The 14189-nt window shown below is 40.5% G+C and overlaps 1 protein-coding gene across 2 annotated transcripts in view; it reads right to left on the reverse strand.

Annotated features, from left to right (window-relative positions):
• The window catches only part of zcchc14 (zinc finger, CCHC domain containing 14), a 68586-nt gene that overhangs the window by 40747 nt on the left and 13650 nt on the right, over positions 1–14189 (reverse strand). For both annotated transcript variants that reach the window (XM_057837723.1, XM_057837722.1), the window contains exons 2-3: positions 9335–9544; positions 5354–5555 (exon numbers count right to left, since the gene is read on the reverse strand). In XM_057837723.1, coding sequence (XP_057693706.1) covers positions 5354–5555; positions 9335–9544 — 412 coding nt within the window. The remainder of the gene's footprint in view (positions 1–5353; positions 5556–9334; positions 9545–14189) is intronic.

Here is a 14189-nt window from a genome sequence, read left to right on the forward strand (position 1 = left end):
ATCACAAAAGTGAGTACACCCCACGCATTTCTGCAGATATTTAAGTAGATCTTTTAATGGGACAACACTGACAAAATGACACTTTGACACAATGAAAAGTAGTCTGTGTGCAGCTTATATAATAGAGTTCATTTATTTTCCCCTCATAATAACTCAAAATATAGCCATTAATATCTAAACCCCTGGCAACAAAAGTGAGTACACCCCTTAGAAACTACGTACATCCCTAAATTTCCAAATTGCATACTGCTTGTCATTTTCCCTCCAAAATGTCATGTGACTCGTTACAGGAGTCCTGTCAGCCTTGCTGCAGAGATGGAAGAGGTGAGGTCAGCCTGTTAGTGCTCAGACCATACGCCGCATTCTACATCAAATTGGTGTGGATGGCCGTCACCCCAGGAGGAAGCCTCTTCTGAAGACAGTACATAAGAAAGCCCGCAAACAGTTTGCTGAAGACATGTCAACAAAGCAAAGGATTATTGGAACCATGTCCTATGGTCTGATGAGACAGGCAGGAAAATAAATTAACTCTATTACAGTGGGGCAAATAAGTATTTAGTCAAACACTAATTGTGCAAGTTCTCCCACTTGAAAATATTAGAGAGGCATGTAACTGTCAACATGGGTAAACCTCAACCATGAGAGACAGAATGTGGGGGGGAAAAAAAGAAAAAATCACATTGTTTGATTTTTAAAGAATTTATTTGCAAATCATGGTGGAAAATAAGTATTTGGTCAATAGCAAAAGTTCATCTCAATACTTTGTTATGTACCCCTTGTTGGCAATAACGGAGGCCAAACGTTTTCTGTAATTCTTCACAAGCTTTTCACACACTGTTGCTGGTATTTTGTCCCATTCCTCCATGCAGATCTCCTCTAGAGCAGTGATGTTTTGGGGTTGTCGTTGGGCAACACGGACTTTCAACTCCCTCCACAGATTTTCTATGGGGTTGAGATCTGGAGACTGGCTAGGCCACTCCAGGACCTTGAAATGCTTCTTACGAAGCCACTCCTTTGTTGCCCTGGCTGTGTGTTTGGGATCATTGTCATGCTGAAAGACCCACCCATGTCTCATCTTCTATGCCCTTACTGATGGAAGGAGAGTTTCACTCAAACTCTTTCGATATATGGCCCCATTCTTTCTTTCCTTTACACAGATCAGTCGTCCTGGTCCCTTTGCAGAAAAACAGCCCCAAAGCATGATGTTTCCACCCCCGTGCTTCACAGTAGGTATGATGTTCTTCGCAATTCAGTATTCTTTGTCCTCCAAACACGAGAACCTGTGTTTCTACCAAAAAGTTCTATTTTGGTTTCATCTGACCATAACACATTTTCCCAGTCCTCTTGTGGATCATCCAAATGCTCTCTAGCGAACCGCAGACGGGCCTGGTCGTGTACTGGCTTCAGCAGGGGGACACGTCTGGCAGTGCAGGATTTGAATCCCTGGCGGCGCATTGTGTTACTGATAGTAGCCTTTGTTACTGTGGTCCCAGCTCTCTGGAGGTCATTCAAAGTCAAAGTCAAGTCAAAGTTTGCTTTATTGTCAATTCTACCACATGTGCAAGGACAGACAGAGAATTGAAATTGCGTGACTCTCTAACCTCAGTGGCAGTAAAAATGAAATAAAAGAAATAAATATATATAAAAATAGACAACTGTACAATCTGACAATATGAAGCACACAAAATAAAAACAGGTACTGGAAAATTAGCATACTGCAATAGTGCAAATGTATTGTCCTATACACACACGCGCGCACACGTATACATACATACAAACCAAGATGCATGATTGTGCAAAAAGGGTTATATAAAGTGACTAGATGACTATTTATAAATGATTATTATAAAGTGAGTATAAAGTAACTGTTTTAAGGTGCCTGTTGTAAAGTGACTGCGTGCAAAATGACTGTTGCTTGTGAAGTGAGACTGGGAAGTCAGAGTCCAGATGGAGCGGATGTGAGGAGCGAGGGCAGAGCAAGGAGAGAGTTGAGAATCCTGACAGCCTGGTGGATGAAACTGTCCCTCAGTCTGCTAGTTCTGGTTCGCAGACTCCGCAGTCTCCTGCCTGATGGCAGCAGGCTGAAGAGGCTGTGTGATGGATGGGTGGAGTCTCTCGCAATGCAAAGGGCTTTGCGGGTGAGGCGAGAGGTATACAGTTCTCCGAGAGAGGAGAGAGAGGTACCCATGATCTTTTCAGCAGTTCTCACCATGCGCTGGAGGACCTTCTTACAGGAGCTGGAGCAGGCTCCGTACCACACAGTGATGCCGCTGGTCAGGATGCTCTCAATAGTACCTCTGTAGAAGGTCCGCATGATGTGGGCCGGGGCCCTGGCTCTCCTCAATTTGCAGAGGAAGTAGAGGTGCTGGTTGGCTTTCTTGGCCAGTGATGCGGTGTTGGTGGTCCAGGAGAGGTCTTCAGATACATGCACCCCCAGAAACTTGGTGCTGCTCACCCTCTCGACCACCGCACCGTTGATGGTCAGGGGGGCATGCTGAGGGCGTGTTCTCCTGAAGTCCACAACAATCTCTTTTGTCTTCTCTACGTTTAGAGAGAGATTGTTGCGGTCACACCACAGGGCCAGGCGGCTCACCTCGCTCCGATAGTTGGTCTCGTCGTTGTTGCTGATGAGGCCCGCCACAGTCTTGTCATCGGCGAACTTGACGAGAAGGTTGGAGCTGTGCAGTGCTGTGTAGTCGTGTGTCAGCAAGGTGAAGAGGAGGGGGCTTAGCACACATCCTTGGGGGGCCCCAGTGTTCAATATGGTGGTGCTGGATGTGTTCCTGCCGACCCGGACTGCCTGAGGTCTCCCAGTCAGGAAGTCCAGCAGCCAGTTGCAAATTCACTAGGTCCCCCCCCCCCGTGTGGTTCTGGGATTTTTGCTCACCGTTCTTGTTATCATTTTGACGCCACGGAGTAAGATCTTGCATAGAGCCCCAGATTGAGGGGGATTATCAGTGGTCTTGTATGTCTTCCATTTTCTAATAATTGCTCCCACAGTTGATTTCTTTTAGCGTTTTACCTATTGCAGATTCAGTCTTCCCAGCCTGGTGCAGGTGTACAATTTTGTCTCTGGTGTCCTTCGACAGCTCTTTGGTCTTGGCCAAAGTGGATTTTGGAGTGTGACTGACTGAGTATGTGGACAGGTGTCTTTTATACCGATAATGAGTTAAAACAGGTGCCATTAATTCAGGTAACGAGTGGAGCTTCGTTAGAGCTCACTAGAAGAAGTTAGACCTTTCGACAGCCAGAAATCTTGCTTGTTTGTAGGTGACCAAATACTTATTTTCCACTCTAATTTGGAAATAAATTCTTTAAAAATCAAACAATGTGATTTTCTGTTTTTTTTTCTCCACATTCTGTTTCTCATGGTTGAGGTTTACCCATGTTGACAATTACAGGCCTCTGTAATCTTTTCAAATAGGAGAACTTTTGGTCAATTGGTGGTTGACTAAGTACTTTTTTGCCCCACTGTATATAGACCCTACCCACGTGACGTCACAGCTCCGCTCTCCTGAATGGTACCGCCCACTTGTCCGTCAAAACATAGTGTTAACCTGTTACGGCTACGTACATTTCTCCTATTTACTGCGTGTTTTTCTGCTCCTTAACATTAATAATCAAAATGGTGAAGGCGTGTGTGGCTGTTGGTTGCACTAACAGAGAAGATGGAAGGAGAGACTTGAAGTTTTACCGTATTCCAAGGGATCCAAAGAGGAGAGCGAAATGGACGGCTGCAATTCGATGTGAAAACTGGGCACCAAAAAATCACCACAGACTATGTAGTAGTCATTTTATATCCGGTAAGATGCATTTAAGATATACTTAGGGGGTTTTGGGCTGACAAATAACCACAATTAAGATCATTGCGAGGCTAATCGCCGACAACATACGACGTAGTACGACATAGTTTCAAATTCAAGATGTTTGTGACTTCCCTTTCTTCCACCATCGTTATTTTTTTAATAATATTTAGCTGGTACCAAGTGAAAGAAACTGGCCTCGTCTACGGAGCTGACAAATAACCACAATTAAGATCATTGCGAGGCTAATCGCCGACAACATTCGACATGGTACGACATAGTTTCAAATTCAAGATGTTTGTGACTTCCCTTTCTTCCACCTTCGTTATTTTTTGAATAATATTTAGCTGGTACCAAGTGAAAGAAACTGGCCTCGTCTACGGAGCTGACAAATAACCACAATTAAGATCATTGCTAGGCTAATCGCCGACAACATACACGTATGTATGTCGTGAGAGTGCTATCGCTAAACCATATAAACATTAAAAGCCTTAACTCCATTGACAAACGACATGAAATACATTAGACTTGACAGTGGATGTTAGCAATAACAAAAGATTTTGAATTGAAAATTTCGTAACTCACCTTTCCAAGCACAAGATAGATTCCTGCCGAACGAGGACCTGTTTCACCCAACCAGCAACGAAGTATTTATAAGCCTCCAAGCTCTTGAAGTTTTTCAAATTTTTGTGGGAATAGGCTGATTTTGTGTGGACAAGATAATTGTAAATATCAGCGTAGCAGATGTCAGGCAGACAGGGCGAAGACAGTGGGTCGAAAAACATCGATTTGGGCATCAAATATGGATCTGGCGACTGTATAGAACGAAGCTTTTCCTCATAACGCCTTTTATGCAACAGATCCAGTGAGTTTGCGGCATCAGAAAGCACCGGGTCTTCAATGAAATGCATTTTAAATTCCGCCATCAATTGAAAACAATGCTAATACAGAGTCAAAATGACGGACAAGTGGGCGGAACCATACAGCGAGCACGTGGTTTTATGACGTTGGTGGGTAGGCTCTATAGGCTGCACACAGACTTTTCATTGTGTCAAAGTGTCATTTTGTCAGTGTTGTCCCATGAAAAGATATATTTAAATATCTGCCGAAATGTGAGGGGTGTACTCACTTTTGTGATTCCCTGTATAAATGGAAGCCAAAATCCCTAGGGGGGAAATGCCCCACACTATAGTACTGTAATGTACAATCAAGCTGCATTGTAAAAATGCTGTCCTGATGGACCACCTGAAATTGCAACCAAGGGTGAAATGAATCCCTCTGCAATGCCTGGGGGTGCATTCTGAAAGCTTAGTTATGTTCAGTGGGACTGGCATGTTGCATCTTGTCCAACAGAGTTTCACTGGGTATACGGCATGACACACGTTTCATACTTGTATGAACGGGGTGGGTGGAGGTTCAGTCATTCATCATTAGGTCAAGCTTATGATGACAGTGTGAGGCTATTTATAGAATATGATATGTAAAGAGGTATTAGTGTGTCAATCATGTCAAATCAAGGTAACTGGATATGGCATTTTTTAAAGGCTCACCTGTCCCTCTTTTTGCCTGATGAATCTTAGTTTGTCCTGCAGCTTCCTGGCCCTGCCCTGAAGCTGAAGGAGGAGGAAGGTGATGAGGAGGTGCGAGATCCAGGTGAGGAGGGTTTGGTTCCTGGCCGACCGAATGGGCTACTTTCACAGTTTTCACCTCGGATCCCAGAACAGGGGTCGTACCAGTTTCCCTGGTTTTATTCTGTTGACCAAGAGGGAGAGGGCGTTCAGAAAGAGAATCTAAGAGTAGAGTTCACAAAGTTAGTTTAAATTACCGCATAGCAGTGAGAATAATGCCTTTTTATCCAGATTTAAGAGAATACAGGGGAATCTAGTCCAGTCTTTGATTGATTGCTCATGAGTTAGGCTCCATTAATTTTTATCTGTCTGGTAGAAGGCAATGGCTAATAAAACAGCGACCTTGAGTGCCAGAAAGGTGCCTTCAAATTAAATGTATTATTATTATTATTATAAAACAAATAATGATGTGAAAAATGTGTATAACAGCAAATACTGTGACAAATTGTTTTTACAGAATAATCTTGAAATATACAAGAAAACAAAAGAAAATCTATTTTTAATAGTCAATGTTTTTTCAATGTTTCCCTAAGATTGTTTGTCATAGATTCATTTCCAAACCATGAAAACTACCACCATGTGTTGTGTGTGATGCCAGATCCACACGAAACATGCTATTAGAACAGGCCTATCGACAGTACATCATCACATGGGTTGGGATCTCATACTACTAACACCAGAAGACACATGTTTTTTATTATGGACACAGAGGGAATACTCAAAATGGATAACTTAAGTAATTTTTTTGCTTTAACATGCATTTCTATTCCGTGACTCATGATCTGTCCCTGTATTACCCTGGTCTATGACTGATTCACAGCTTGTCCTTGTCTGAGGTCAAAACTTAAAGCCTCCAACACTGCCGCTAAAGTCAAGTCTCCTACAGTCTCCTACAGTAGTAAAAAGCACTGTAACAACCATTTACTCAGGCTACGCAAAACGATCCAGAGGGAGGAGGGACAGCACTTCTAACTTCCTGGGGATTCACTTGAGACGCACACACGCTCCAACCAAACCACAGAGGGTTGATTTCAGCAATGAGAAATGTGCTGAGCTGCACTAAGCTGGGGCCAAGGGCAACAAAACACTAAATACAAATGCTCTACTCTGAGCAGGGTACTTTCCCTTTACCGCTTGCTCATGTTTAAACATTGCGTCTGTAGTTCTTGGGTTTGAGAAAGACAAAGTAACGAGAAACATCTAGGGAACAAGATGTCCAAGATTTCAGTTATTCTCTTTCCTGTTAATCGGATTTCAATCTATAGGGGGCAATGCCAGATCGGAAACGACCTGTTTCAAATATGGCTAAAAGTCTGATGCATATCAAAATACCTGCCTAAACAGCTGCAGTGTAAAAGGACACATCAGATATATTACACCACCTAAATGTAAGCTAAAACTCGTTTCATGGTATTGGCGCTTCAGCCCAAACAACAAGAATGAACACGTTACAAAAGTTAAAATGTTTGACCTACTGTAGTATGTTAGAGCGGGGCAGTTACCCTCATTTAACCCATAGGGGGAAGGGTCAGCCCAGGCCAACAAAACAGAATCTAACGTTTAGTATTTGTACAGTGACTATTTGTTATTCTTTAATTCTATGTATGTTGTGATGAAGCAGTGCACTTTTTGAAATAGTTACAAGCAATGTGTAATCACAGACTGTTGTATCGTATGTGTCACTTGAAATGTACATGTACAAAAAAAAAAAAAAAAAAAATTCACACACATAGCCAAATTTGGTGTCTATGGAAAATAAAGTGGATAAAAGCAATTTTGCCAAGATCACCTCAACATTGAGAAGCATCCGTCCCACAATCACTCCATGTTTCCTTGCATCTTCTTGTTATCAGACAGGTGTTTAATTATGTTAACCAATGTAAACCATAAAAAATATAACAATGCTAACGCTGCAACAACTAATCGATTTAATCGTTTAAAATCGCTAAATAAATTAGTTGTCGACAAATTTGATAATTGTTTTTTGCCAGCAGCTATTAGCGATACCGTTTGGGTTCTTGTTTGTGTGTAATGTGAGGCTAAGCAAGTGTGCCAGTGATTAGAGCAAAAGAGAGAGAGTTCACTGCTATACTCAGGTTGGGTTTCTTAATCAATATTATTACTAAGTGTCAAGAGTTAGAGTGTCTTTTGTGTTGTTAGGACCAGTGTGCATCCATCAGATGTGAGTAAATGAAGCCAACTGTATTGTTTGTATTCTTTTTTGATGAGACAATGCTTCTTAGCACGGAGCGCTCAGCTAGTTGGCGATTATGCTAATTAATCCATAATGGAGTTATCGTTAGACTGTAATGTTGTCTCTTTTTTTTTTTTTTTTTTTTAATAAAGAAACCACACACATTAAACCATTCATATAACCACTTGTCTTATTTCAACACACTCTCATTCAAACTGTAAAATGTCATACAAGAGAGTGTGCTTTGAAATTGTATTTGGATTGTAGTTATGTACAACTGTTTGATAATGAAAACTGATTCATTACAGTCTGCCTCCTCCTTATTTGATTTTGTTGCTTAGTTTGTTTAAAGAAAATAAATAAATCATTGACAAAATTCATTTCAGCACTTCGTCAATCAGCAACACTTTTTTTATTACAGGACTTGTTTGTGTACTGAGAAATTCTTTTTTTGTTTTATAGTCAGAACCTTTATTAGAAACTAACAAGATTTATGTACTTGAAACAGTACAGTTGTAGACTACAGTTGAGTCAGGAAGCTGTAAAAAAATATATTATTTTTGAAGGAAATAGTCATCCATTATGTCTTCACTGTTATTTACTACATGCCTAAAACATCTTCAAGTTAAATTGTGAAGATAATTGAAAAAAGGTGAAATTTATCCGAGTAATCGTTGATTAATCGATTATAAAAAATAATGTTAGTTGCAGTCCTAAACCTTACTTTAATGTCGAGTGAAAAATTTGGTCAAGACAGAGTTCCCTTTTAAATTTAGTCAGCTTGCTAATTTGCTATCTTAAATTTAAAAGCCATTGTTGAGCTTGTGCCTTTTTAGAAAGCCAAAAAATGGTCAAGGAAAAATAAACGGTAGAGGTTAATCCTTGGATTCTGGATGTAATGCAAACTTTTGCAAATTTTTTGAGTCATCGTTTTACTTTTTTTCTTTAACTGCAGTACACAAGTTTCACAAAACAGTAAGAAAAATGCTTTACCAGACTTAATTATACTCTTTCTGTCCCTCAGTGGAAACTTTTTTGTATGCTTTGCTTCTTGTAGGTTTAAAAGATAATTATTGGATGTGTTACATGGGGTTAGGGATTGAAGAGGAACGAAAAGATATTCAATACAACTGTGCACATGTGGAAAACAGACTCACAAAATGTACTTCATATGAAAGTCGAACTGTAATCCCTCATGTTGGACAAAAATGACAAAGCTGCATTCATCATAAAGTTATAAAGTACTCACAGACTCCCTGCATGCAATGTCAAGCCCTCTTTGAATTCATACAAAAATGCAGCATCTGGAAACATTCTGTGTCTAATGTGGCTCTTTTGTTGTATATTGACCACTATACAGGACAACTCATAAAATCTCATAGAATGTACAAAGGCTAAGGTCTTGGATCAATTTTGTATTATTATTACCACTGCCATGAATTATAATAATAATAATACACTCAATTTTATATATTGCTGTTATCAGCGATCCATTATATAATAATAGCAGTAAATAGGAAGTTGGTCATGGCATGCTTATATTAGCAATATGCCTACTAAATTAGGGTGAAATACAGAATCAGAATACATTTTTTGTCATTGAGCAGCAGCACAAGGAAATTTGATAAAAGGACCTGTGACTGTAGCTTTTAAACAGTTTTTAAACCTAAGTGAGCATTTAGGAAGCTTGCTGCGGCCCTATGTCCTACCTTGTGCCAGCAGGTGCAAGGTGAATGACAGAGCTGAGCAGCAGACACAGGCAAAGCGGCAGTGCTTGCGTCAGTAAGTGAGTGGCCCGAGGGAGACAAAGACACACTGTGGTGGGCATAGTTGTGATGCAACTGAGTGTAAGAGAGAGACACTTGACCACCACATGGACCTGCACCTTGACCTTCTACGCCCGCTCCTCCACAGCTCACCTGAAATATACAAGTTGCATATTTATTCATTAATCGGTCCATCCATACACTTCATCCATCCGAACCACCTTGCAATTAACAGGAGGGCTGGGCGATCTGGTCGATATATTGTCCAATCTTGATTCCTTTCATGATTTTTTTCAGAGTTGGGTTTCATGTTGTTGTTATTTTAATATTAGTTACAATGGCAACTACTATTGTATATTAGCATAAAGCTAACCGGAGTGCAAAAAAATATTAAATGTACTTTGATTTTTTTTTCATGCACAAAATCTGCAATTTTCCTTGTTATGTGTGTTTAACTTTATAGTTTACCTCACCAAGTGTCAGAAGCCTGAGGAAGTAATTGTTTTGCAAGTCACAAGTCTTTGCGCTCAAGTCATGAGTCAAGTTCCAAGTCAAGACTGTCAAGTTCCGAGTCAGTGCAGTGAAAAAGTATTTGCTCCTTTCAAATATCATTTTTTAAATGCACGTTTGATTGAAGTAAACAACTGCAAAAATCTGACAAATATAACCCCAAAAAATGTAGGATTTTAAAGTTAGTTTCCACAAGAACAAGAAGAACAACAACAGCTACTTGAGTGTCGACTTGAGAGGCATTCAGCCTATGGCAGGGGTCAGCAACCCACGGCTCTGCAGCCACATGTGACTCTTTAGTGCTGCCCTAGTGGCTTTCTGGAGCTTTTTAAAAAATGTTTGAAAATGGAAAAAGATAGGGGGAGGGAAATATATTTTTTGTTTCAATATGGTTTCTGTAGGATAAACATGATACAAACATTCTTCTAATTCAATTGTAATGAAGTTAAACTTCATCGTACAACAGAGTAGTCATATGCTGCATAATTCTCTATAGGATGCACTGCAGGGAAAACAAACATTTAATTATGAAGGCTCATTACTGTATGTATTTGTATATTTGTAGTCATTTCAATAGTAAGCTACACTGCTGGCCAAAGGTATTGGCACCCCTGAAATTCTGTCAAATAATGCTCAATTTCTCCCAGAAAATGATTGCAATTACAAATGCTTCAGTAGTAATATCTTCATATATTTTCTTGCAATGAAAAAACACAAAAGAGAATTAAAAAAAAAAGAATAAATCATTATCATTTTACACATAACTCCAAAAATGGGCCAGACAAAAGTATTGGCACCCTCAGCCTAATACTTTAGATGAAATAACTGTAAACAACCGCTTCCAGTATCCATCAATGAGTTTCTTACAATGCGCTGCTGGAATTTTAGACCATTCTTCTTTGGCCAACTATTCCAGGTCTCTGAGATTTGAAGGGTGTCTTCTCCAAACTGACATTTTCAGATCTCTTAACAGGTGTTCTATGGGATTCAGGTCTGGACTCCCTGCTGGCCACTTTAGAAGTCTCAAGTGCTTTCTCTCAAACCATTTTCTAGTGGTTTTAGAAGTGTGTTTTGGGTCATTGTCCTACTGGAAGACCCTTGACCTCTGAGGGAGACCCAGCTTTCTCACACTGGGCTCTACATTATGCTGCAAAATTTTTTGGTAGTCTTCAGACTTCATAATGCCATGCACACGGTCAAGCAGTCCAGTGCCAGAGTTAGCAAAGCAACCCCAAAACATCAGGGAACCTCCGTCATGTTTGACTGTGGGGATTGTGTTCTTTTCTTTGAAGGCCTCGGTTTTTTCCTGTAAACTCTATGCTGATACCTTTACCCAAAAAGCTCTACATTTGTCTCATCTGACCAGAGAACTTTTTTTCCAAAACGATTTTGTAGCGCATTTTGTAAAGACCCGCAACCCGATTCAGCAGCAATGAAAGGCAGGGCAGCACAGTCGGAGCGTTGGTGGCAGTATGCCAGGTGGCGGACGAACGAACAAAACAACCGAGAGGACACCTGAAATGCCAGGCGCTGGACGACGGAGCAAAACGACTGAAACCACAGTGCATCGGGCTCGCCAGGCAGACCCCGCAGAGAAAATAATCCATCTTTGTGAGACAGACAACGATGAGGGAAAAGATTACACGGCAGACGCGGCGACAACGGCGTCATCTCGACGACAACAGGCGTCATCTCTCAGTAGTCATGTGTAAACAAATTGTTATTTTGCCAAAAGCTCTATTTGTCTTGTTCATTATGATATTTTGTAAAAGGAAAACATAATTCAGATGTTTGGGATGTAACTAATGCAAAAAATAGCTGTGTTAAGGTCTAAGTTATGTTTGAAATGTATGCGTTTACAAAAAGCTAATTTTCTCCGTTTTTTTCATCAGAAATTGGAAAATTGCTCAAACTAAGCTATTTTCTAATGCTTATTTCTAAAAAAATGGAAAAAGATATGGACTTCCTTTTTTCTGCTGAAAGAAGAGAGTCTAATCTTTCTTTTGGTGGGTTCCATGTTTACAGTGCCTTGCAAAAGTATTCGGCCCCCTTGAATCTTGCAACCTTTCGCCACATTTCAGGCTTCAAACATAAAGATATGAAATTTAATTTTTTTTGTCAAGAATCAACAACAAGTGGGACACAATCGTGAAGTGGAACAACATTTGTTGGATAATTTAAACTTTTTTAACAAATAAAAAACTGAAAAGTGGGGCGTGCAATATTATTCGGCCCCTTTACTTTCAGTGCAGCAAACTCACTCCAGAAGTTCAGTGAGGATCTCTGAATGATCCAATGTTGTCCTAAATGACCGATGATGATAAATAGAATCCACCTGTGTATAATCAAGTCTCCGTATAAATGCACCTGCTCTGTGATAGTCTCAGGGTTCTGTGTAAAGTGCAGAGAGCATTATGAAAACCAAGGAACACACCAGGCAGGTCCGAGATACTGTTGTGGAGAAGTTTAAAGCTGGATTTGGATACAAAAATATTTCCCAAGCTTTAAACATCTCAAGGAGCACTGTGCAAGCCATCATATTGAAATGGAAGGAGCATCAGACCACTGCAAATCTACCAAGACCCGGCCGTCCTTCCAAACTTTCTTCTCAAACAAGGAGAAAACTGATCAGAGATGCAGCCAAGAGGCCCATGATCACTCTGGATGAACTGCAGAGATCTACAGCTGAGGTGGGAGAGTCTGTCCATAGGACAACAATCAGTCGTACACTGCACAAATCTGGCCTTTATGGAAGAGTGGCAAGAAGAAAGCCATTTCTCAAAGATATCCATAAAAAGTCTCGTTTAAAGTTTGCCACAAGCCACCTGGGAGACACACCAAACATGTGGAAGAAGGTGCTCTGGTCAGATGAAACCAAAATTGAACTTTTTGGCCACAATGCAAAACGATATGTTTGGCGTAAAAGCAACACAGCTCATCACCCTGAACACACCATCCCCACTGTCAAACATGGTGGTGGCAGCATCATGGTTTGGGCCTGCTTTTCTTCAGCAGGGACAGAGAAGATGGTTAAAATTGACGGGAAGATGGATGCAGCCAAATACAGGAACATTCTGGAAGAAAACCTGTTGGTATCTGCACAAGACCTGAGACTGGGACGGGGATTTATCTTCCAACAGGACAATGATCCAAAACATAAAGCCAAATCTACAATGGAATGGTTCAAAAATAAACGTATCCAGGTGTTAGAATGGCCAAGTCAAAGTCCAGACTTGAATCCAATCGAGAATCTGTGGAAAGAGCTGAAGATTGCTGTTCACAAACACTCTCCATCCAACCTCACTGAGCTCGAGCTGTTTTGTAAGGAAGAATGGGCAAGAATGTGAGTCTCTCGATGTGCAAAACTGATAGAAACATACCCCAAGCGACTTGCAGCTGTAATTGGAGCAAAAGGTGGCGCTACAAAGTATTAACGCAAGGGGGCCGAATAATATTGCACGCCCCACTTTTCAGTTTTTTATTTGTTAAAAAAGTTTAAATTATCCAATAAATGTTGTTCCACTTCACGATTGTGTCCCACTTGTTGTTGATTCTTGACAAAAAATTAAAATTTTATATCTTTATGTTTGAAGTGTGGCGAAAGGTTGCAAGGTTCAAGGGGGCCGAATACTTTTGCAAGGCACTGTATATAGCAATAGAACAGAATTTTTTGTAGGCCATGCAAAATCAGTCAAAATCCAGAAAACCGGCCAGGAAGGAAAGGCCTTGCTCCGGTGAAAATGGCTGGGAGTGAATGAGTTAAAAGAGCTAAGAACACTATCAAAGACTCTTCCCACCCTGGTCATCACTTCTTTGAACTGTTGCCCTCTGGCAGGAGATATAGAGTGATGAGAACATGTACAACCAGACTCAGAAAGTTTTTTTCCCAGGACCATCTGTGTTTTCAAAACTGGACTACACTAATTGTTTCATGATGTTGCTATATAGCGACTTTCGCACAATAATTTACTTATTGTCTATTATTTAGTATTATGTTTAAGTTGTTTAAATTGTGAGTTATTTTACTGTCCTTTGTCTTGTGGGTGTTTTATGGTACCACAGAGTAGATTTTCCAATTTCGTTGTTTGCTCGGCTTGCAATGACAATAAGGGAATTGAATTGGAGATTGACTTGTAGCTTCCTCACAATTTTGCTTTTCAAGTCCTCAGACAGTTCTTTGGCCTTCTTTCTTTTCTCCATGCTCAATGTGGTACACTCAAGGACACAGGACAGAGGTTGAGTCAACTTTAATCCATTTGAACTGGCTGCACGTGTGATTTAGTTATTG

The sequence above is a fragment of the Corythoichthys intestinalis genome, chromosome 5 (genome assembly GCF_030265065.1).
Source record: "Corythoichthys intestinalis isolate RoL2023-P3 chromosome 5, ASM3026506v1, whole genome shotgun sequence".
In the NCBI taxonomy this organism is placed as follows: Eukaryota; Metazoa; Chordata; class Actinopteri; order Syngnathiformes; family Syngnathidae; genus Corythoichthys; species Corythoichthys intestinalis.